This window comes from Vanessa tameamea, chromosome 6 (assembly GCF_037043105.1).
Source record: "Vanessa tameamea isolate UH-Manoa-2023 chromosome 6, ilVanTame1 primary haplotype, whole genome shotgun sequence".
Taxonomy (NCBI): Eukaryota; Metazoa; Arthropoda; class Insecta; order Lepidoptera; family Nymphalidae; genus Vanessa; species Vanessa tameamea.
Window position 1 is genome coordinate 5,923,429 of NC_087314.1, and position 24,697 is coordinate 5,948,125.

A 24,697-nucleotide genomic window follows, 5' to 3' on the forward strand; every position below is an offset into this window, starting at 1 on the left:
CCACCCCCTAAGGCCGTTGCTGTGTATGTCATCTCATTTACATTCACAGTCATTATATAATAGGTTGTGAGGTTCGCAAAAAAAAATGATAATATATATATTATTTCATCCTCTTTGTTTGCAATTTGATTACAAATATCGATTCCGAATATAGTACAGTCAACTTGAGAAAGTATTTACTGTTAGTGTTAAATAAGACGAAACGATATTTGTAAATATTAAATTAAAAAAAAAACTTCTTATAGCTTAGAACAAATACTTTTATATCTATTATTAAAAAAATATTAGTAAATAAATAACTATACAATAATTTGAAAACCATAAGATAAAGTGAGTGTATTTTTCGTATTATAATCTATAAAGTTAAAATAATAATATGCGACAAGGACTATCATTTCGATTTGTACCAATGCAAAATAGAAATAAAATATGTAATTTACGTATTAACGCATTATCGTGGTATTCTAGTTAATATTTTATAATCTGATTTAAAAATACTTTACATAAAATTATCACATGGTTAAGATTAAAACGATAAAATAATTATTTACGAACGCATCCAATACAATTTTCCATTCTGTGATTTCATTTTGTCTCACTCGCTCAAATAAAACATGGAGGTAGTGTCGTAAAACGTTGTTGAAGTATTTGCCTTTGTTTACGTGTCGAAATCAACGAACGAGATTAGAAAACTAATTTAAAGTGCTTATTGTTGCGGTGTATGGAATTTGTTCGAAGATTTGTCAACGTACTGTTTTTATTGAGTACAAATATCGCAGATATTTCTTGAAATGAATAACGGGGAGGTTGGTGGATCTAGAGGTAGAGGCCGTGGTTGGAATCAACCCGAAAAGCCTCGCGAGCTCCGTCAGCCCAAGCATTTACATGAGGAAACTAAAAGTAAATTTCTTTATTTATAATTACACGTATTTCTTTTCTAAAGTAAATATATACCGATCAATGTCACTAATCGTTTATAACTACATATATATTATGTCTACATATAACTCAGGTGAAAGTTGTAAGAATTTTCATTTATGGTGACGTCGGCGTAGTTTGACATAAAGCAACCGGTCCTGCTACTAAATGAAGTAGTATAAATAATCCTTAATTTAAATCTTTAAGAAAATGATTACTGGTATTTGAATGTTTTTTATATACTAAATTTTTTATAGAACTAATTTAGGAATCTGGAAATAAGGGTCATAACATGGTAATCATTTAAAATTTTTATCCACAGCTGAACCTCTTAAGTCGAAACTATCAGCAGAAGCGGCGGAATGGTATCCACCCAACTATGTTCGCCAAGCTCCTGTAGCATATCCACCTGAGCCCTATAGAGTGCAGCGGTTTTCTTCTCCCCAAGATAGAATTCGTCAAGCGCAAGAACTAGATACTTATAATTTGTATGAGATGTCGAATTCAATTGAAGAAACTGAAAATATTGATTTGCGGGTATGTATACCTCACTTCTTTTAATGTTTTAATTTTTTGTTAAATTGATATATGTTAGTTGTCAACATTTCCTTTTAAAGACCTATTAGTAATTCTTAGAAGGTTTGAGTTTTTATCATTATTTATATAAAATTAGGTTTATTAAAATAGTTTATTCATGGCAAATTTTACTTACATAACTGTCAAATAACCTTAAATAATTAATGAATTTTAAAAACAATCCTCTCTAAAAATGAATATTTTTTTGCAATTTGTAGGGTAATATAGCCAGCCTGATTACAGTCATGTGTGAGATAACAGTTGACCCGGGCAAATTTGACACTTTATGTGGACCACTTGTCGATTCGTTTATTTTAACACTAAATGATGTGGACTACACCCGACCACTTGTTGAAGCTATTGTTAATCAGGTAAGTTTACAAATGAGACTCAATCTCAAAATGAGAGTTATAATAATCATTTATAATTATTAATAGATATTTAGAACAGTGTTTATTTTATTTAACTAGTTCAGACTATCTAGCACTTAATTCTACCAGACTAATAATCTTATGAAAAAATTCTATTTTAAGACAAAAATATAGAATCTATTCCTATGTACCTATTCTATTTCATTACATTACATGGGACAATTGTTATGCAAGTAGAATAAGTGCAGTTGGAAAATATAGTATAATAATCTTAGGGAAGAGTATGAGTAACAATGTAACTATTTTATAATAAAATTCATTATTTGTTATTTGACACAATTACAGTACTAAATATACCTGACCTTATAATTTATTATCAATGTGTCAGCTACAATAATATTTATATATTACAGTCAATTGCTGAAGCAAACTTCCGCTACAATGGAGCACGTCTGTGCTCCATGTATGATTCAGTGGTACCTCAAGAAGACTCCACTTTCCGTGCGTGTTTACTTGAACGTTGTTCGACTGAAGAGAACAAAATTATAAGTGGCATTGAAACATCTGAGGAAAATATGCGTGGTTTTGCGATGTTCTTAGCTGAAATATACACACAACTTGAAGATAATCAGGTAGCTATGATATTAATTAAAATAATATTATATTTGATAATTGGTTGAGTTTAGATATATGTGGTATATTTATTTATTATTCTTAGAAAATGTGTTTTCATATTTAGTATGTATATAACTTTTTCTCTCTTTTTATATTATATTAAATTTGTAGGTGATACTAAAATCAGTTGCACAAAAGGTATCAAAAATAGCCAGGCTTTTGAACCCTTAACCATCTCCTTAACTCAAACTCAAACATCTCAGAATGTTTTAGATTAAAATCAAAGTAATTCAATTGCCTTCATTTGATTTGGGAAACAATAAGGTACTGGAAGATATGACAATGTGTTGAAATGAAGAAAATTATTTTATAATTAAAACATTACATTCTATTGTCAAAGAAAATGAATAAATAATTTTGTGACATATAGCCAATTTATGCCACATGTTTAAACAACATATTTCAGAAGTGTATGACTTCTTTTATTATGCAAGCAACATTGTATTTAAATTTTATATTTGTCCTTGCATCTTTATTTTTAATATTTATATAGTATGAAATATATAATTCAGTGGTATATTAATAAAACTAATGCTTCTATGAAATTATTGTCTATACATCAATATCTATTTGCCAATCATTTTTTTTTTATTTATCTTACAGAGAGGAAGAATAAGGTCATTGGGAGAAAGTCTCTGCAAAGTATTGTTACACCTGCTTGACACAGATAAAGAAGTCAATATTAAGGCAGTCTGCCAGTTGTTAAAAGTGAGTAATAATAAATGTACATTTTTTTAAAGATGCATATTTTTCTAAGATAATATCTATATCTATAAGTCTAACTAAATCTATTTTGGTCATAGTTGCGTTAATTTATTTCTTCAATTTGTTAGAACACCATTTTACAAAATTAGTTACATTTTAAAAACTTAGAAACATTGCATGTATAAAATTTATATTATATGCATAAATTCTTTAATGTATAACCGTCATAAATTCTTATATCAATAATAAATGTCCAGCTGTCGGGCATCGCGTTGGACGCGGACTGTCCGGCGAGCATGCACGCGGCGTTCGAGAGACTCAAGTACCGGTCGCAACTGGCGTGCGTACAGCGCGTACTGGAACTGCGCACCGCGCGCTGGGGCCTGGCCGAGCACGAGCCCGAGGAGCGCCGCGCGCCCGTCGACACCCGGCGCCGCCCCAACGCGCCCGCACCTGCACGTACGCGCGCACACACACACACCCTCACACACCCACGCCACACACCTCTATAAAGATATTAGCTGTCCATCCCGACTTCGTAATCGGGTTGCTTATATAAATATATATTTATTAAAAAAAAAAATTTTTAAATGTCTGTCCACCATGAATCTGGTCAGACTAATAAAACATGCATGCGACGAAAGAAATCTAACTATTCCTCACTTTTATTCTTATTTTTTTTTTTAAATAAAATATTATAATAGCAGTGGATGTTTTTTTATTATTTCTTCGATATTAATTTTTCGATCTGTAGAAACAAACTCCGAAACTGATGGGCTGGTAGGCGGGTACCTGGCCGACGGTCAGTCGCTGACGACGGAAGAGTGCAACTTCCTGCAGAGTAACTTGCCGAACAAACCTGCTTCGCTCGATGACGACATTCTGTGAGTGACGATTTTAAATATGACTATGATTAATATTTACTGTCAAAATAAAAATCCCGAGTACATAATTTATATTTCGTTTATTTAAAAAGTATACTGTTATTTTTATTTTTGAAAGACATCTACAAATGTATTGTTTTTTAATATCTTAAATAATATGGACTTTAGTGAGGAGTTGGAGAACGAGGCCTGGGACACGGGCATGGACCTAGAGATGCAGGATGCATACTTGGAATTCCTCAAGATTTCCAATCAAATCAAACGATAACCGCATCTCTCCCCGTACGACACGTCCGGAACAGACCAGATTGCGTCTTTATATTAGGACAATTGTGAAAAGTATAAAAAAAGAATAAAACTTTATAAAACAATAAAAAGAGTTTCGGTGAATGCTTATAATCACTTTATAAATATGCATGAACATAGGGTACATAAACGTATTAAAATATTTTGCCTTTACTACATAAACAATAGTGTACTCAAGCCATAAATCGAGCAATAATAAATTAATAAAGATTGTAATGTAAGTATACACACGTATGGTTATATCGCAATAAATTATTCATATTTTAAAAGAATTATATCTAGATACTCTTAAAAAGCTCTTTAAGTATTGAATGTTAAAGGCTCGAAGGCTCATAGTTCGAATAGATAATGCTTTATAACATATAATGTATATTTCTTTTTTAAATGAATTATCTAATACACAATTTGGTCTGTGACTCTGGAAACTTGCTTGCTTTACGACGTGACGTGACTAATGAGTAGTTTTTAATTAACATATTTTTAATATTACTATTTTATAATCGAGCATGCAGTAACAGTACATAATGATTATAGACTAAATGTAAACAAGTAGGCAACTAAATAAATTTGAAAAACTCAATTGGTAGCAGATTAGAATTGGCAAGCCGATTTTTTTGATAACATAACGAGTTTCTTTTTATATAAAACCGCAAGGATTGTTTTATTATCATTTTGACACCTACATTGACTATGAAGCAAGTTTAAAATAAACAAGCCTTTTTACGGATAAGGTGAAAAATATAATTCATGCCGCATTTACACATGCTCTCTCGTGTAGATGATCGACAGTTAACACATTCTACTTATATACGTCTACCTAACTCGTCCACATATGTAGATGCGGCTTTAGGTGTCAAAATTGTCGATGTTTTTTTTTTTATTAATAATAATGTTCTATTTAGTCTTACAATTTTTCATAAGAAATTTCAGTGAAACTTGTAGTTTTAAAAACATTAGTCATTTGAATGAGTATGGCATAAATGGGGAAAACGAAAAAGTATAAATTATGTTACACATTGAATTCTTCCATAATAGTTATATACGAAAGTGGTGCTGTTATCACAAAACGCAATAGAAAAGGCCTTACAATATGATCGCGATACAGTTAATTGAAATAAGCTAATACAATTAAAATGTAATTTAGAGAATGATGTAAATTTAAGGTGTATTTCATTCATTTTGATGAACTTTTTTACAACTTGATCATAAAAGGCATAGCTTTGTTTTTGATGTGTTAGGTTCACGTTTAAAGATTTTTAATAATACTATTATTATTCTGATTATCCGTCTTATATATAATAACATATGTAGTACCCACCTCTTCTGATAGAAATAAGCATGTTTTATCTACTTTATTCTTGTTTACATTTTGTCTAAAATGTTAAAAATGTTTAGTGATCTCATTACTTTTCCATTTATTTTGTCTAATTTACGACAATAAATGCCATATTCAATCTTAATATCGAATATCTTCCTCTTAACACGTAGAGTATATTTATAACACAAATGACATTTTTCTATAGCCTTATCTATGATTACTCAACGAATGTTAGAAAAGAGCACAAATTCTTTTATCAAACGGTTAAATTAAAATTGGTATTTCTTTTATTACCTTCATATATATTCTGCACTATTTCGTGGCAAGAAAAACATTCCGGTAAACATACACATGCATTTTTATGTTAATGATATGTTATTTTAAAATCATTTTTCAAATTAATTATTAATACTCAAAATTAATGCTTTTTTTAAAATAGCAATGAAAAAAAAAATTAAAAATAAAGTTAATACAAAAATAGTTTTTGCTTTATAGTTTACTTGTCACGGTTTATAATTTACTTTAGAAGCATGTGATAGAGCTTTTAATTTAATATTATTAAGTTTTATTGAAATGATGACAATATTTTGTTGTGGAGGTCAACATTATGCCAAATTGTTACATTTATTTGTTGTCATTACATAATAATGCGTGTACGATAATGTTTGGGAGAGTGTGGTCGTGTCATGAACGCCGTGAATGCTAATGGCTGTAATAAATACTGAGAACGAATATGAGAAGTAATACTTTTGTGTTATTATTATTATTCTCAACATTACATAATAAAATAATTTTTTAATGTGTTTATGCAATATTGGTTTTATTTATTTGAAGCAATTAGGCGTATGTTTATAATATTCCATTGTATTTTTTTGCAGTGATATTATGAATGTTATAAGAATAAATGGATATTTTAATAAAAGTCATTTAAATATATATGAGTTTTATTTAAATTTTAATTACCAGTTTTGTATGAAAACATTTTTTTTAACAATTCGAAATAAAAATGAAGGCTCTCAAAATTTTTGAATGTTTCACGATATTTTTTTATTCAATTAAAAGTATATGTCTCTATCAATCTTTCTCAATATCAGGTACGTCTGGTAAGACTTTGTAAGGGTTGAGTATTCCATTGGGATCCATAGATTGTTTCAGATCTCTCATGAGCTGTAACGCCGTCTTGTCTTTGCTATAGTGTATGAATTGTGGTTTTCTAAAACCAACTCCATGTTCGGCACTAATGGATCCTCCGACCTTTGCGACCTCTTCGTAGATAAATGGTTCCAATATCGCGTATAACTCTTTACTGTATTTCGACGCACTCACGTTTATGTGAATGTTCCCGTCGCCTGTCAACAAAATTTATTTATATTATGTAAACGATGACGTCTGTAACTTAAATAGTTGACTTTGGAAATTATAGACGCTGTGGAAAAGACTCATCACTAAACATGACAACCGGTTCAAGAAGTTCTGTATATTTTAATTTGTAACATGTACTTAGATACACGATAAACATTTTACATTTGTTCGTTAATTAGTAGAATAATTTCGCTTCATTACTGTCAGGAAAAGCCAGAAAACTTATACATTGCACAATAGTTAAAGTAGTTTTAATATGCTGATAAATATCCTGTCTAAGTGACTCGCTCCGAACACATTCCAGTTAAACATGATAAATGTCTTCAATTACACCACGTTCAGTGCAATTGGCGGTTGTTACTTTTTTCCTTCGATACGTAAATGAGTTTAATGGAAGGTGTTTGGAGCGAAGTCTTAAAGCCGTAATTTGATAATTTGGTAGGTCTTGACGACTATCGTCACATTTATCTATCCAGGGCTTATTCCAAGGTGGCTGCAATGTTCTATACCACATGCCCTTTTCTTTTGAATTTAAATGGTTTATGAGATATTTTATAAAATATCGCAAGAAATTAAATGGAGCATACAAATCATTACGCATTTTATTATTATTATGCATGTTATTACGTACCAACGTGTCCGTATCCGTAGACGCGCGCGCGGTCGCCGACACGAGTCCGCAGCGTGAGCACGAGGTCGTAGTAGTTTCGTAGCGGCAGCGACACGTCGTATTTAAAAACGTAGCCGTTTATCAAACCCGCCCCAGCTATACTCTCCCGGATATGCCAGATATTCTAGATATATTTATTTCAAAATTAATCATCGGAGGATGTTGTAGAAGGAGACAAAACATTGTAATTGTGTGTAGAAGTTATATAAACCATATTTCTTATTGCCAGAGTCTATTGCTTCTTTGCTAGTCTGAATTCTGATAGATTTAAATATGCGTGCATCCATATTTACAAGTCACCACCGCCCTTAGTTCTAAATATGTATATCAAATATATATATTGACTAAGTACTTAATCGAACCATCAATGCGTTCCCAACCAACTAAGTAAATAAGATATGTGCCTGTTTCTGTACTGGTTAACGCGTGTCAACTAATGAGTTAATGAGATTAAAGCTATCATAACTAACTAACTTGCACAAAGCCAACTAGCTATAAATCGACTTAAATTGAAGTATTTTTTATGTCATGTAAGTTGACAAAGTTACAAATGATAAGCGGCCAGCACTGCCATTGGTACTGTAAGAAATACTAAGTATTTCTTATATAAGCAATGCTCCACCAACCTTGGGAAGCACAAGAGACATATTAGATGTTATGTTTCTTGTGCCTATAGTTACACTGGCTCACTCATCATTCAAACGAACACTAAAATACTAAATATTGCTATTAGAAAAGAATGTATGATGAGTGGACGGCACCTAACCACCAAGTAAAGAATGAAGTAAAAGTAGTCGACACGTTTTACTAATGAATACCTTAATTTTAGCAGGTTCGGAGGTGACAGTTCCGTCCAATATGAGTCCACTCTCCATTTCTTGGGAGAGAAACCGATTCAGCTTCTCGCTATCGTGGGTCTCGTCACTGCCGTGCGTCTCTATCAGCACATAAAACGGGTAGTCACCTATTGGGTTTCTATACATAAAGTAATAAATTGCACATTAGATTTTTTCTGACAACAGTCGTATTTTCATATAGCAACTCTTGCCATTTGTTTCGATGAAATTACACGGGTATATGGAAAAATAGATTTCAACTCAATATCTATCAATTTAAAACGTAACGTTTATCTCAGTGTCTGATGTATTGACGTTAATTCATTTTTGTTAAAAAATTACATATATGTAGTTATTACTATTTTGATAAAATAAATGAGTCTGCAACACATTTTTACATATAACTGATATTTTTGGTAAATATTTGGTATCGCGCCACCACCACATATTGACACATTTTTTTATAGGTGCTTTATATTTTCTAGACGTCATAACTACACTGACTACGACAGTGAATGACCTTCTTTTAAAAATCCCTCAGCGTGAGATCGGATGATGACCATCGTGGTGATTTTTGTGTATAAGATGCCCGTTTTATTAATCCAAAGTAGCACGCCTTTCGCGCCCTATCGTTTTCTTAAAAACACTAGGGCCAAGACCCTATTTTATGATAATAACTCTACTGTTATTTTAAAGTAATTTCTAGCCGATAAGAGCTTAACTCACGAAACATTAGTTTATAGACAAACTGAGGTATTTGCCGGTTTTGTTTTCATTAAAATACAAAACTCAAATATAACTCATATGAGTATGTTTTTTAGGCTAAATGGTTTTCTTTTAAATAATATTTCTTAGTCGAAGAATATAAAGAAACAAAAAAGAACAAAGACAAATAGGTAAGTTGTATACATAACAAATAATACGTAGGAAAGACAAAAACAGATAAGGACACGATGTTACATAATCGATTATGAAATAAGAAATCACGTGAACACTTTACAAAACAAACTGATAAAATAGTATGTAATCAAATATTCATTCACTATGATACTTACGAAAGTTTGCAATTTTCAACAGTTAAACTAATTGATTTGTTGTCCGCCATTTCGAAAGCTGAAAGTATTTCTCCCAACGACGACTTAGCACTTTTGTATAGCTTAAGAAGATTTTCAAAATTCTCTACACCTGCAAATAATTAAAATTACGTATTCTTTATAGAGGTATTTAGGTATATCAATATTTGTCGTTAAGGTACTTCGATGTACGTATGAGATATAGTCTATGGATGATACAATGATGATGATCAAAACTGAAGAAATAATCTCTATAAATAGGCTTTTTTATAATATTTTCTTTTAAATTTGATCTTTGTGTTTGCCGAATTTGTTAAAAATACCTATATGATTATTTTAAGCACGTTCTCTAGTATGTAGGTATGCTGTTCGGGAAACCTTTATCCCTAAACCTCATGTAAAACTTTCATTTTATATTTTTATTATAAAATAATTGTGTGCTTAATTATACAGAATCGCCTACCAAAGAAACCAAGAGACACTGCCTTGGGTAGAGCGGGGCAATGAATAGCGACTTTAGTAACTACTCCCAGTGTGCCTTCGGAACCTATGAATAGGTGTTTTAAGTGGTACCCCGTGTTGTCCTTCTTGAGAGTTCGGAGACAATCGACAACAGTGCCATCTGCTTTCACCTGCAATAATATGGCTTATACATTAAAGTACGAAAAACGAGGAAATTTATTTATTTTCCGTTTCTTACCCTAGTTTTGGTTGTTTTTCAAAGTAATGGGACATTAAGTACCTAAGGATTCCGATGTAGTTACCCACATTTATTAAACTATTATTTTATTTTTTATTGAGAGGCATCTAATTACGAAAATTTTAAGCAGTTTCATTTGCAGACAGTTAGCGTTTGTCAATACATATTTTGTATTGAATCTCAAAATTCAAGTAAGTAATTTTGTAAAATGATCAGTGTCAACTTCGTCTCTAGTCTTATTACATATATAAACAGAAACATACCTACATACAATAAGTTTGCCCATGTAAAAATGCCCTAAAATCATTACAACGATAATATAGATTAATAGGTATAGTCAGATAAAAACTCACAGCCTCAATCCCTAAAACCGACCCGTGCAGATTGCCATATCTGAGTAGTCTGAGGCCTCCCGCATTGGTGCTGATGTTTCCACCTATATGACACGAGCCTTTGGCGCCGAGGTCCAACGGCATAATAAGGTTGTGATCACGTACATAATTATCTAGGTTTTCTAAAATACATCCCGCTTCACATACTAAGGCACCTGTTAAAATATATATACTTTTACAAAATTTTAATAATAATACACAGTCAAAACTACTGGAGGTACTTAGAGGTTTGTTTATCTTTTTTCCTACTTCCATTGGAATAGGCTATAGTTGTGATTCGATCGAAGTTAGAACGAAATATAATCGGAATCGTATCGCAACCGTATCATATATAAATAAGAAGAATTAGGCCTCAGTTACTTTATCTAAAATGAAGTTTATTTGAATAGTTGAAGTTACATCAGAATAGAATTGGGAATGTATTATAACCGATAGTAGAAATGTTCCCCAAATTTTAGAAAGCTGAAATTTAGAACATAGGTTTCTTAAAACGTGCCCTAAAAAAGATTTACTGGAGTTAGTAAATGTTCTTGTGGTGTTACGGTAAACTTTTTCTTAAAAATCTTGCCTCAGAACATACAAATAATTCTACCTACGAATATTGTTAGATTTTAGAGATAATAAATTAATCATTTTATTTTAATACCGCGTAAAGCATGGCAGATTTGAAATAAGTTCTTGGCGAAATTCTTTTAAACACAAGTTGTTAGATACGTGGATTTATGTAAGGTTTGGTACACAAGATATAGTTATTATTCAAATTACCTGATATGTCGTCTAAGCTGATAATTTTGTTCATATGTACAAGATTTATGACAATTTCATCGAAAACTGGAACTGAACCTCCGACCAGTCCGGTGTTTCCACCTTGAGGGCATACTGCTAAACGATTTTTGTTGCAGTACGAAAGGATCTGAGAAACTTCATCTGTTGTTTTTGGTTTTAAAACAATTTTTGATTGCCCTGTGCAAAAAAATGTTGTATATTTTTCATGACTTCATGCAAATAAAATTAAGTATACATTATCTTTGAAGTAGTTATACCTAGACTGCTATCTCAATTTATGTTTAATGACTGAGTGCGGTAAATATTATCAATATTGAATGATAACAATTTACGTAACATTATTATTATTTGATTGTTTATTTTATACATTTAAAACGACATAATAATAAAACTTTTTATAAAAAAATAATTTAAAGCTATTTCAAATTTACCGTACGTGTACAAAGGGAGATTTATCCCAAAAAGGGATCTCTTGTAATCAAACTTAAGTTAGAGTTAATTGCAAGTTAGAGTAGCCATCTTGTATTATTTACTTTGAGTACATGTTAATAAAAATATTTTTAAATGTAAATACAGACCTCTACAATTTTTAATCCAATCGATATTAAAAGGGAGAACATCTGATTCATCGGTCAATACCCGATCTTCACTTAAAACAGATTTGAAATATTCAACATCTGCTGATTTTAAAATGCCAAAGTTTTTCCTTTTCACTGCATATTTTTCCTACAAATCAATTTGCATATAAACTTGTGTGTATCTTGTTATCAGTCCATATATAATCCACACATATGGCTAATGTTTTATATTATATATTTAATAACTGTCATCAGCAATATAACGTGATACAAACAACGTTAACCTTCATAAATGGTAATTAAAATTATGTATGCCGATCGCCCAAAAATGTGTATATTATTTTAACTAATATATACCTATCATATTATGCGTTTTATTTATAATTGTTACATTATTTATAAACAAAAACCATTTATTAAAACATAATATTTCCTATATTTTGTCATCGTAAAGATATAACGTGTAATACATTTTTAAGTTGTCATTAAATAAATGACAATCGATAAATAATATTGTATAGCTCACTTACTGATGAAAATTGTGGAAGGACGCTTGTTGTGTATTTTGCTTGAGATATAATATTAGTCTTATTTAAATTTGAAATAAGAATTGCTATCGATTTTATCATTGTTAAAGATTATTTCGATAATCGGCATACGCGAAATTAAATTTTAATCCGTAGATATTTTCACACCACTATTGCGCAAGCATTCACATCTGCGTTTGCTTATCTACTAAATTATAAGTCACAACTCGCATAACGCATTACGCATTTAGATACATTGACGTATAAGTAGTAATGATGTCTAATGTGCTGCTGTGTATCAATGTTTCTTAAAATATGCAAATTAGTGCTTGAAAAACGTCAACTACATATTTGTAAAAGTATCTATTTGTCTAATACTTCATGATATTTATTTCTTTATTCAAATATGAATAAATAAATTCTAATACTCATTTCGAATATCGTGAACGTATAACAGGAAAATAAAATGTTACGAATGAAACCTTCAACCTTCATATTATCTACTCATTGTATCAATTTATTCTCGCAAAAGTCGAAAGTAAAAAATATAACAATAATGATATATTGTTTAATGTTTATTAGTAGAACACAATCTTTCAATAAAGAAAATAATTTTTGGTACATACATACATACATACATTAGCAGCCTGTAAATTTACCACTGCTGGGTTAAGGCCTCCTCTCCCTTTGAGGAGAAGGTTTGGAGCATATTCCACCACGCTGGTCCAATGCGGGTTGGTGGAATACACATGTGGCAAAATTTCGTTGAAATTAGACACATGCAGGTTTCCTCACGATGTTTTCCTTCACCGAGCCACCGAGCCTGAGATGAATTATAAACACAAATTATGCACATGAAAATTCAGTGATGCCTGCCTGGGTTTGAACCCGAAATCATCGGTTAAGATGTATGCGTTCTAACCTCTGGGCCATCTCAGTTCTGTCTAGAGTTTTGGTAATATACTCCTACAGCTTTAATAAAATTCCGGGTAAACAAGTAACTGAAGTTTAGATTTATTAAATATCGATCCTCATTTTATAATTATTTAGCACTGAGCACTGACAGCAAGATAGAAAAATAAATATGGCAAGGCAGCTTCAGCAAATACGATTTTCGAAGATTCCGATTTACAATTATTTAGTATTTTAAAACACATTTTGAATTAATTTGTTGCATTATTAATTTGTTATGGCCCAACATATATCTAAATGCAACTACAAGCACAGAATTAAATTCCGCCGTAAAAAACTATTAAATTTTTAGCCCTTTGTCCTTGTCCAACAGCCCCTTTTCAAGAACCAAGGTGGAAACACTGCCTATGAAATGTCATTTTTCAGTCGTCAGTTGTCAAATTTATAATTTAATTGTTTATGTGATAAACACGTGGTTGTTCGATTTGTAAAGTAATTAAATACGTACTAAATTATTGAAAATGGTGAAAGTTAAAGCTAAGAAAACTAAGAAACAAGATAAACAAGTAAAGGAAATCAATAAAGAAGAAAATGAAGTTATATTACCGCCTGTTCGTATGTCTGATGATCCTACACCTAAACAGGTAATACTTTTAGAGTATTTTTAATAAATTGTTTTGTTTCCTTATTGTACTGTTCTGTACCTTTATAGTTAATATTTAAAATCTACGTTTTATAGGTAAAATGGATCAACAGACAAAGGGTACTTGTCTTTGCCGCACGCGGTATTAACCATCGCCATCGGCATTTAATGGAGGATTTAAAAAAAATAATGCCACATCATAAAAGTGAGTCTAAAATGGAAAGAAGCAAAAATTTGTACGTCGTGAATGAAATCAGTGAAATGAAAAACTGCAATAAATGTATCCTATTCGAAGGTAGAAAAATGAGAGACTTGTATCTATGGCTTGCAAATATACCTAATGGACCCAGTGCTAAATTTTTAGTCGAAAATAGTGAGTATTATTGTTATTACTTCATTTGAATAAATTGTATATTAATAATTTTAAATTTGACTAATTATTTATAAAAGAAAAAATATAGACTTAAAAACTCAATATTTTGGGTACTCTTGGTAACTAATCTATAAATTTTATTTTTTAGTCTACACAATGGGTGAATTAAAGATGACTGGTAACTGTTTAAAAGGTTCTAGGCCTCTTTTATCATTTGATCCACAGTTCACTAAAGATCCTCATTATAGTCTTTTGAAAGAACTACTCATTCAAATATTTGGAGTTCCAAAACATCACCCTAAAAGTCAACCATTCTTTGATCATGTGTATACATTTATGATTTTGGACAATAGAATTTGGTTTAGGAATTACCAAATATTGTCTGAAGATGGAGCTCTAGCTGAAATAGGTCCACGCTTTGTGTTAAACCCAGTAAGTACTTTAACCATTACATACTTGCTTTCCTCGTGAAAAGAGTTTAGAAGCTGTTTCTTTAAAAACTGATTTATTACTTTGTGTTATTATCACTAAAATTATATAATCCTTGTTAACATTCAAAAGAAAACAACATAGTAGTGTTTAGTCACTCACAAGAGTACATTTATAAGGCTGTTTATATTATATGAACATTTTAAACAATATGTAGCTACATTAATAAATTATTATCAAGTTTATGTTTTCTTTCTTTATAGTCTTTATATCTTTATACAGTAGTTAAAAAATATAAAATTTTATTCAATAATCAGGTAAAAATATTTTCGGGATCATTTGGTGGAGCTACTTTATGGGAAAATGCTAAGTATGTAAGTCCCGCTAAGCTGAGGCAAGCATATAATAGAAAGGCTGCTAACAAATATGAAAGAAGAATTGAGAAGAAAGTAATGAATGAAGCTACTAGACCAGAAACAGGTTATCCCGACATAGAAGGAGCTGATTTCTTCAAAGGTGATCCCATTAAGAAAGCTGAAGATGCTCTCATGGAAGGTATATCATTAGATTGATTTTATTTGGATTAATCTTTTTTAGACTTTTTTATTGATACCTATTCAACTGTTTAAATGTTAATAAAAGTGAAAACAAAATTGTTATTTCCAGAGGAAATTAAACAAGAAAATGACTCAGTGGCTGATGAGAGTGAAAATGAAACACCAATGAAAACAGGTTTTAGTATGAGGATAAGCAGGCCAGATAAAACCATAAGACGTAAACAACTCAAAGCAAAGAGTAAGGCAATATCAGATCAAATAAAGAAAAGAAAAAAGTTCATCAAGAAGAAGGTTATAAAAAAATGATTTGAAAAATAAAAATCATATTAATAATTTCACACTTGTCTTTATTTATACCAAAGCATGTTTAAACAAGTCCATGTTAAATAAATGTTTAACAGAAGCAGGAAAACATTTTACCATCACTTAAATATTATCATAGTACACTTTTTTTAATATACTTTAATTATGACGTATTATTAGAAGCAAGTCTAAACATCAACTCCAAATAATTTTCTTGTAAATAATGGAAGTGATTTTGTGAGGTAGAATTACATGAAAACTATATAACAATTTCAAGTTAAATATAATTTATATTATGATGCCTAAATAATTGATTTGAGAATTATGTACTCAGGTTCGTTTTTTATAAAACAAATTTATAATATTCTTATAATTAAATGTCAAAAAGAATAGAAAACAGTTCTATAAAAATATATAATCTAACCTAAATCTAAAAAAATATGAGCTCCAAAGAAATGTAAAATATGTTACATTCTATGGCAAAAACTGCCTGTTACAATTAAAATTAATAGAAATTGTTAAAATTTACAAAACACAGTTCTTAAATACATTGATTATGCTTAGTTTACTTAGAAGGGGACGGCATTGTATTTATGTCATTATAAAAACATGATTTTGTAGAAAACTAAATCTTATTTTCTCTCTTACTGTAATTGATATCCCTTAGTATTAATGAGATTCCAATCAAAGTCGAAATGATTATTCATCATCCAAATAATAAAAGGATAATAAAAAAAATCCTTGTGCTTGGAGGAAACGTGATTTTGATAAACTATATGTATTCAATTAACAATATGAACAATATGTGCTTATTTATGAAACTATAAGCCACAATAGGATACACAGCACCAAATTGGGTGTCCTAGAAATATATAAAACAACTTGTGCAACTTGTGCAATGAGTATGTTTCTTTAATATAAACCTTTAATGGAATGGCATTTGAGAATCTCTAAATACAAAATGAGTTCTCTATTCATTACTTCATAACTTGTACTCTTTACGTATTAAAAAAATCTTGTAACTTTTTTCAATAATAGTGTATAAAATTATAAAAAAAAGTAAAATCACAATTTCTGAGATTATGTCAATTGAATATTTAGCGATATTAAATTTAGTAATAAATATTCAAATATCGATTTCTATTCTAGTACAAACGTTGCCTTAGATCCTAGAACACCTATCAATTATAATAAATATAATTTAAAAATGTGTCAAAATGCAGCTGCACCTAAATAATACTGTGAAAATAATTCAAATTGGTAATGCAATTTAGTAAATTTGAATGCTTCATATAACAAACACGATTATCTGAAACAAAATATAAATTTGCATTGTATTAATAAAATAAAACTCTTTTATATATATTTTTTAGACAAATATAAAATTCCTGGCAGCTATTTAATTAAAAATATATATATAATTGCAAATGATGTTAAAACTTTTTTAAATATAAACAGCTACATAGTATAATTAAAATTTATTGATTCTATAAATAGTAATTGATATCAACTTGCCATTATTTGCATTATTTTTCTGATTATTTAAATATATCATATTTTTAAAATAGCAATTCGACAACACTTAAATATTATTGGTCATATTTACATTTCACGAAAAACATTAAAACCATTTTTTTGAACGTAAAATCATGACCGAAATTTTAGTTGTTAATTTCCTATATTAAGTCATTCAACTGTTATTGATTGTATGTAACTAAACATGCAGCGTAATATTTATGAAAACAATATACCATTTCTCGTTTTGATAGGAAACTGCTCTTCAGAATGTTGCATTACTTTACAAATCACCGCAAACCAACAAGCAAGCTGTCCCATTTAAAACATTAATTATTGAATTCTTTTAAGTAGTTATTTTGTATCAGTCAGCACATGACAAGCACTATTCATTAAAAACACCTTTATGGCAAATCATGAGTTAAAAGGTACCCCGGGTGTCTAATAGTTCCCCTTCATATTTATCCAAGCATACATTAACATTCCCGCAGACTTCAGTCCAGACCTTGCAGTCTGGACAGTGTCTGTACACTATAGTGGCGTGTCCAGATTTGTGTAACGTGTTATATTTAAATGTAACGCGAAAAGTTCTCAATATGTATCGCGTAACTTGTATTCCGGGCCGTTCCACACAATTGTTTTGAACTGCTGTGCCGAAAAGAAGAGTCGAGATTGCTGGTCCTGTTTTTATTTTTAAAAATTTATAATTTCATTACGAAAAACCTTTGGTATCAACACAATAAAAGATCAGTGCGTACGTTACTGTGTAGATCGTAGTACACATGTTCGTACATTTCACGATACATTATATTACACAAATCTAGACTCGCCTTAAGAGAAGTGTTTGACAGTCCAATCACTTACAAGGAATGAAACTGAAGAATTTTACAAAGCCAAAAGCATCCCTTACCACAATACAAATCAGGTGCATGCACTAGCAAGAATCAGTACTTCTCTTGCAAGTCCTGTGTCTCGGCTCCGTCGCCGACGGTGCCCAGCTCTGCGAGGCGCGAGTTCTTCCATCGCCCGTCCGCACTGTTCATGTTCCGGTCCTCGCACACGCAGAGGAAAAGGCAGTCCACTACCATCTGTTACAATCATCATTCATCATTAGATTACTGTCATTCTATGCGTGAATAACAACCCGTTTCTAGGAATATTTTGCGTTTTCGATTGCTCTTCATAATATTCCTAATTCCTCTTAGCCTACCAAGCTACGAATTATCTGCTATCACCGTTTTGAATACACACTGCTTTTACGGATTACGGCTACTTTCTTTAAGAATAATAATAGAGCCTAAATATGGGTCTCGAGTGGTTTAAGATCGGTTACTTTATTCAAGAAAGAAATAAATACCAACCCAAACCCGAACTAAATGTCCACCAACCCGAATTGGACTAAACTAAAAAATCTTAAGAGCCTTAGCCCAGCAGTAGGACGTTTAAATACTGTTAATTTTCTTTTACTTTTACGTACCTCATATAAAGAAAGTATACAGTGCGCGATGAAGAAAGAGTATATGCATATGACGAGCGTAGGAACTGCGTAGAAATGTAAATCGGTGTTTCGCTTCAACAACAGCAGGCCGATGATCCCGGTGACCGCGGTGACGATACACTTGCCCAGGAACAAAATGAAGTCTCCCACGCTGTTGATTGTCGCCACTTGTAACGCGTTGTTTACTATAGTGCTAAAAGCCTGGAATTATTTTTTGCTCACATTAAAACTATAATTATATATTTAAAAAATTTACCCATCCCCATTTTGCGTATATATAGAACCTTTATATTGAAGGACAGGCAAACCGACAAAGATTTTTTTTTTAACAATTGACCAACAATATATTACAATTAGATGCAACGCAACAATCGCATAGCATAGAGGCCAAAACATACAAACATTCTTTTTATCTATTACAAAATGCGGAAATAACATTTTTGTTATTTGTATTATGTGCCAATATTTTAGAAGTAGTCAGAAATTACTATTTTGAAATGCAAGTGGCTGATATATTATTTTTAAATTTTAAACATAAATAATCCATTCTACCCAATTATTATTATTATTAATTAATACAAACCTTGGCTGTGTAATATAATACCTACATACAATAACAGCACTACTATAATTAGTTTTACTAAAAATAAATATATGTAGCAAATTTAATGTAATATTATTTATATTTTCAACAAACAATCAGATATCTAATATGTTGCACTAAGTATGTATAGCTCTAAGAATGAAATACTTGTACTACTAACTGTAATGCTGATTCATATAACAGTCACCATGACCACATTTCCATTTACAGAGATTACCTAATAGAGGATTACATACTACCAACCTACATTATGTAGGTATTATTATTTGCTATTTATAAAACTGAATCACAGTCTCAGAAGTGAGGATAAAACCAAACTCTGTAAAATCGTCGTTGAATTGATCTAAAATACTTTAAAAAAGGCTGATGAATTTTTTTTGGACACTCAGAAGATTCCAGTCCGATTTGAACAAATCTTTAATCTGTAATAAGATTTATTATTAAGAAAGTTCTATATTACATAACATCTCCCTACTAACGTTTAAGGCGTTTGATTAATGTTTATTTTAGGATTTCTATTGGAGTATTAAAAAAATATATTTCACCTTTGCCGCAGCTTTACAAAAATTGCACCTCTCGATGGTAATGATAGTGTATGCATTATGGTTCAGATATCGTATAAACTTTTCCAAACAATAGAAACAGCAAATACAACATTTCAAGCCGCATTTGGCGCAGTCTGAACCCTTTTCAGCTCTTGCCGATAACCTATAATGTTTTTTTAAAAACAGTTAAGATTAAGACAGTTGCATATAAAAAAATTTACAGTAATAACTTTTCTTTTTTACTTTCGATATTTTTGGCTGCATAATAAAGACCCGACTCTTTATTGACTTTTATAATATTATGTATGAGTTGTACGATTTTTTGTTTTCTATTGCAATTTTTTTTATTCTGTTTTTTGTTTATTGTATTTTTACATAAAAATGGAAACTGGGAAATCTGTTATCGAACATTACCGGAAATTACACTTACTTAGCATGTAAAAAAGTTAGAATAAGCCGGGGAACTTTGAAAAGTGTAATTAAGAATGATCCCTTAGCTACGGATCCCAGGTGATACTTTAGAAGTTTTCCAATCGAATATAAAACTGGTGATGGATGAGCATTTGGACCTCTGAAAGAAAACATATCTATTAAAGAAAAAAAAAATTAGTATTGATAGAATTTAATTATTAAAAATATGATGAAATATGAACGGCTAAGGCGAGACGACCGCAAAGAGTTCAAGCCGAAGAGCAACGGTATTTTCATACTTTCCCTGGCATGGAAGTAATAACACTGCCAACTTCCTGAAAAGTTTCTGAACAAGGGACTTCGGGATCAGCGGCCTTATAAGCTAGGTACTAGCCAGAGGCCACAAATATGTATTAAATTCATATTTTTGACGGCCATGATACTTATTTGGGTCACGATAATTAAAAGTCGTTTTAATGGAATTTCGTCACGAATATTATTTCACTAGAGTATTAATTAGCGACAGTAATTAATTAATTTATAAAGTTCAAATTCAGTCACATCCATACTAAAAACTTTAATTATTTCTGAAAGTAGCATTTTTTTTATAAGTCTTAATATTAATAAACTTTCACTATATAATATACTATAATATATTTTGGGGGCATGAGAGTGAACAATGTCATTTTCATTTCTTAATAAATACAACACAATAATTTATATATTACCTAAAGTACCAATGTGAAACAGCACCTGCAATTGTCATCTGTTGGCATCCGAGTATAAACTCACTTCCCCAAACGAGACAAATCAGACACATCCACCACATGCTCTTTACCCACATTGGATCAAACTGTATGTCATCTAGAATATAACCTATGAGATTACATTAGTAGTAGAGTATAAACACAAACATCATAACATATTTTGATAATACATAATAACAATTACACAAAGTATTTTTTTAACTTACTCTTCCAATTAGTGCTCTTGTTCATATTTTGTGTTCGAACTGCAGCATTTTGCACATTCGCTGATGATTGTGTACCATTTATAAGGAAATTATTTGTGCCTGGATAATTAGCTGTTGCCAAGCTGACCTGTAACCACAATCATTATACATATATATTATTTGAATACAAGCAATTATTACTAACTGATTGTTATATATTTTATCTTACCACAACAAGAGACCAGAATGTAAAAAATAATATTAGGAAGAAAAATGTGATAATTGGCTGTAAGAATAATGCAGGAATTGATCCTAAACAATGAGCTGTTTCTTTGAATAATGCTGCCAAAAATGATACACGTGACCGCATAACCCAGACTAACAGCAAGAGTATTACCTGAAATAAACAAAGTAATTTTAATTATGGGCCAAAAAAATTTTATATTTGAATTTGTTATTAAGTAATTATAATACTTACTGTTATTATTGTAGCTATGATTGAGTACCATAAAAAGGCCTTTTCATTTTTGAAGGACTCCTAAAATTATCAACAAAAATTAAAAAGAAAACAGATAATATATTATGATATTTATAATTAAATAAAGACTACAGTTTAACAAATTTACTTCACAAGTTTAATTTTTTTTTTTTGTTTAAAAAAATGTATTTCACATTTATGTATATTCATATTATACTTACAGCTAGACCTATAGTGGTGTCAGAAAAATCTTTTTGTTTTGTTTTTAATTCATGATATGTATACCATAACAGAGCTGTTCCAGCTACACTCACTATTGACACTATGATCATAAATATCCAAGAAACCAAAGTGGCCAATAAGTGTAAAATAGACACCATTATTAACGAACAAACTAAAAAAAATATATACTGAATTAAAAATTGCAATATAACCAAATATTATAAAAAATTACTTTATATAAAAAAAAAAAAACATTAAAATAGGCTATTACTTACTAAATGCAACTATAACACAAATGATCATTTCCTTCCAAGAAGAATAAAGGTCAGATAACATCTGTTCAATAGTATCCCAACTGTTAAGCAAAGCATAGAAATCTGTGAATACCTTTTTTCCTAAATCAGTCGCTGATTTCGGAAAACACCTATTAAGTAGTGGAAAGGAGTCATATACAGGCAAAGTAGGGCATAGCCATTTTAAACTATTATCCAATTCTTTTGCACTTGTTGTATTATCGAGATTTATGTCATGACTACAAAGATTTGAACCAGTCTCCTTGTAAAAATTTTGAATGTCTTTGAAAGATTCCATCTTCCTATTTGGGCATTGTTTCACACATATCTTAAGAGATTTTCGAATATCTTTTATATTTAAGAAAAAAAGATATTTCTTATCAGCAGTACTGATACCAGCTAATGGGTAATCAATTAGCTTTTTGTTAGTTTTGACACCACAAGTATTACCAAATGAATCATAGCCATTTATTAATCTTTGTGGATTTCCATACACAAATGATATTGAGGCTATTATTATCTGAAATAAAAATAATATTAACATAACAATAATTTTATTTATGATTAGAAATAAAGAGGAAATCAAAGTAAAAAATTTTAATATAACATACCATCAATATCCAGAAAATAACATAAATTACCACCCACAAAATATCAGTACAACCTTTTCGAGGGGTTTCATTTTGAGGTGAAATTTCACTTTGAGTACAGCCCATTTTTTTAATTTTAAAAAGTTATTTCATATTTTGCAATGCTATAACACACAATGCTATAATTCACAATAACTAAAACTGAATTACTAAACAGAGAAACTCCCAGTACCCACGCCTACAATCCTACCAAAATTGCAAGCAAAACCAAACAAAACGAAAACATAAACAATTTATTAAAGTTAACCATAACAAGTAGTAGTAGACCACAGATAAATAATTATATTTTGCATAATTCAAAAAATTGTTACTTCAACATATTCAGAAAACTTATTTCTAAAAATAACTTTGCGATGAAAAGATAACGGGAAGTATATTTGTGTATAAAAATTAAAAAGTGTCTCAAAATATATATTTAAAAAAGCGCTTATATTTGGTAGAGTTAGCTCTACCTTCCATTGATTGAGTAAAACCGAATTAAAAAGAGAAAATCATTTAACCGCCTTCAAAAGACGCTATTTTCAAATGATTCTCCTTATCAAATTTACAATACGAAATGAATTAGCGCTCTTTATATTATGTTAATTCTGTGTAAGTACTACGTATGACAAGAGCTTGATGTTGACAAATGGCAATTGCAGTTTGACGTGATACTACTGTCTTCGCTTCAGACTTGTAATTTTAATTATAAATCTAAATCTTTTTATGTTAATTTGAAATTGTTCATAGACACACAATGAATATAAAAAATATATTAAACCTTAATCCTTATGTATTTAATTTGTGTAGCATACGAAGATTAAATTGTAATGTATCTAGTATAACCAAAATTCACAGAGAAATTTATACAAGAATGTATCCTACGAAAATTGTTTTACCAAATGGAGCTTCAATAAATATTAGATACCACGAACCCAGACAAATAATAAAGGTAACAATTTATAATTTTATTATTAATATTGCAATTGAATATAGTTCAAACTGCGTAAATGCTATAAACACAGATGGTACTTTGTTCAATTCTGTTATTTATTAACTCATAGATATCTTCAATCCATTATTTTATTTTTTTTTAATATAATATATACCATATATTTGAAAGATGCAGTTGATAATAATATTTCTTCTCTTATAAAGAGAGCTTGTTGCATTGTATCGACATTATGTATTATAAGCTAATAATTAAAAACATTTGGATATTTACATATGGACATTAATATGGATACAGATACAGCTTTATCGATATATATATTAACAAGTTGATCAGTATTGCGCACCTTTTATATAAAACTTTTGCTATAAAGTATGTATATTTAAATAATAATTAATTGAATGAAGTATTTTAATACTGTTAAGCAATTAAAACTTGATTTGACATATTATTTTTTTCAGTTACCTTTAGATTTAAGTACATTGCCTGAAGAAGAGCGAAAAGCTAGGTTAGACAAGAGGAAACCAAGAAGAAAAGTAAAAATAACCGACTCTGTTGAGGATAACTTTAATGCAAAGAAATATTTAAAATACATGAAGAAATAATATTTCATTATTATTTATTAATATGTTAGTTAATGTATTTGTAGAATTAAAAAATATAATATAAAAATTCTTGATACTATGTTTTAATTTAAAAAATAT

The 24,697-nt window shown here is 30.1% G+C and overlaps 5 protein-coding genes across 7 annotated transcripts; 3 read left to right on the plus strand and 2 right to left on the minus strand.

Moving 5' to 3' along the window:
• The first annotated feature begins 584 nt into the window (after positions 1–584).
• On the plus strand, positions 585–6,687 carry LOC113393168 (polyadenylate-binding protein-interacting protein 1). Its single transcript, XM_026629906.2, has 8 exons — positions 585–900; positions 1,241–1,455; positions 1,713–1,865; positions 2,279–2,497; positions 3,144–3,248; positions 3,503–3,704; positions 4,000–4,129; positions 4,298–6,687. Exons 1-8 carry the CDS (start codon positions 792–794, stop codon positions 4,395–4,397), a joined length of 1,233 nt encoding a protein of 410 aa, XP_026485691.1. The 5' UTR covers positions 585–791; the 3' UTR covers positions 4,398–6,687.
• On the minus strand, positions 6,201–12,927 carry LOC113393166 (D-2-hydroxyglutarate dehydrogenase, mitochondrial). The gene is made up of 9 exons (XM_026629904.2): positions 12,681–12,927; positions 12,151–12,298; positions 11,552–11,749; positions 10,748–10,941; positions 10,158–10,326; positions 9,677–9,806; positions 8,604–8,760; positions 7,747–7,909; positions 6,201–7,102 (listed from the first exon to the last, which is right to left on the minus strand). Exons 1-9 carry the CDS (start codon positions 12,777–12,779, stop codon positions 6,828–6,830), a joined length of 1,533 nt encoding a protein of 510 aa, XP_026485689.1. The 5' UTR covers positions 12,780–12,927; the 3' UTR covers positions 6,201–6,827.
• Positions 12,928–14,006: 1,079 nt separating this feature from the next.
• Positions 14,007–15,929, plus strand: LOC113393170 (uncharacterized protein). Its single transcript, XM_026629908.2, has 5 exons — positions 14,007–14,233; positions 14,329–14,605; positions 14,754–15,037; positions 15,352–15,589; positions 15,701–15,929. The coding sequence occupies exons 1-5, from the start codon at positions 14,111–14,113 to the stop codon at positions 15,895–15,897; spliced, it is 1,119 nt and encodes a 372-aa protein (XP_026485693.1). The 5' UTR covers positions 14,007–14,110; the 3' UTR covers positions 15,898–15,929.
• A 232-nt stretch (positions 15,930–16,161) lies between these two features.
• LOC113393165 (choline transporter-like 1) lies at positions 16,162–23,314 on the minus strand. Of its 3 annotated transcripts, none has more exons than XM_026629903.2 (12): positions 23,024–23,314; positions 22,395–22,932; positions 22,119–22,291; positions 21,898–21,957; positions 21,649–21,816; positions 21,441–21,567; positions 21,196–21,331; positions 20,487–20,627; positions 20,057–20,219; positions 18,887–19,108; positions 18,320–18,497; positions 16,162–17,203 (listed from the first exon to the last, which is right to left on the minus strand). In XM_026629903.2, the coding sequence occupies exons 1-11, from the start codon at positions 23,126–23,128 to the stop codon at positions 18,354–18,356; spliced, it is 1,977 nt and encodes a 658-aa protein (XP_026485688.2). In that variant the 5' UTR covers positions 23,129–23,314; the 3' UTR covers positions 16,162–17,203; positions 18,320–18,353. The 3 variants fall into 3 exon arrangements, with proteins under 3 accessions (XP_026485688.2, XP_026485687.2, XP_026485685.2); XM_026629902.2 differs by having other exon boundaries at positions 18,361–18,497; positions 21,196–21,343; XM_026629900.2 differs by having other exon boundaries at positions 21,196–21,343.
• Positions 23,315–23,707: 393 nt separating this feature from the next.
• Positions 23,708–24,667, plus strand: LOC113393174 (large ribosomal subunit protein mL55). The gene is made up of 2 exons (XM_026629914.2): positions 23,708–23,993; positions 24,455–24,667. The coding sequence occupies exons 1-2, from the start codon at positions 23,799–23,801 to the stop codon at positions 24,596–24,598; spliced, it is 339 nt and encodes a 112-aa protein (XP_026485699.1). The 5' UTR covers positions 23,708–23,798; the 3' UTR covers positions 24,599–24,667.
• The last annotated feature ends 30 nt before the right edge of the window (positions 24,668–24,697 follow it).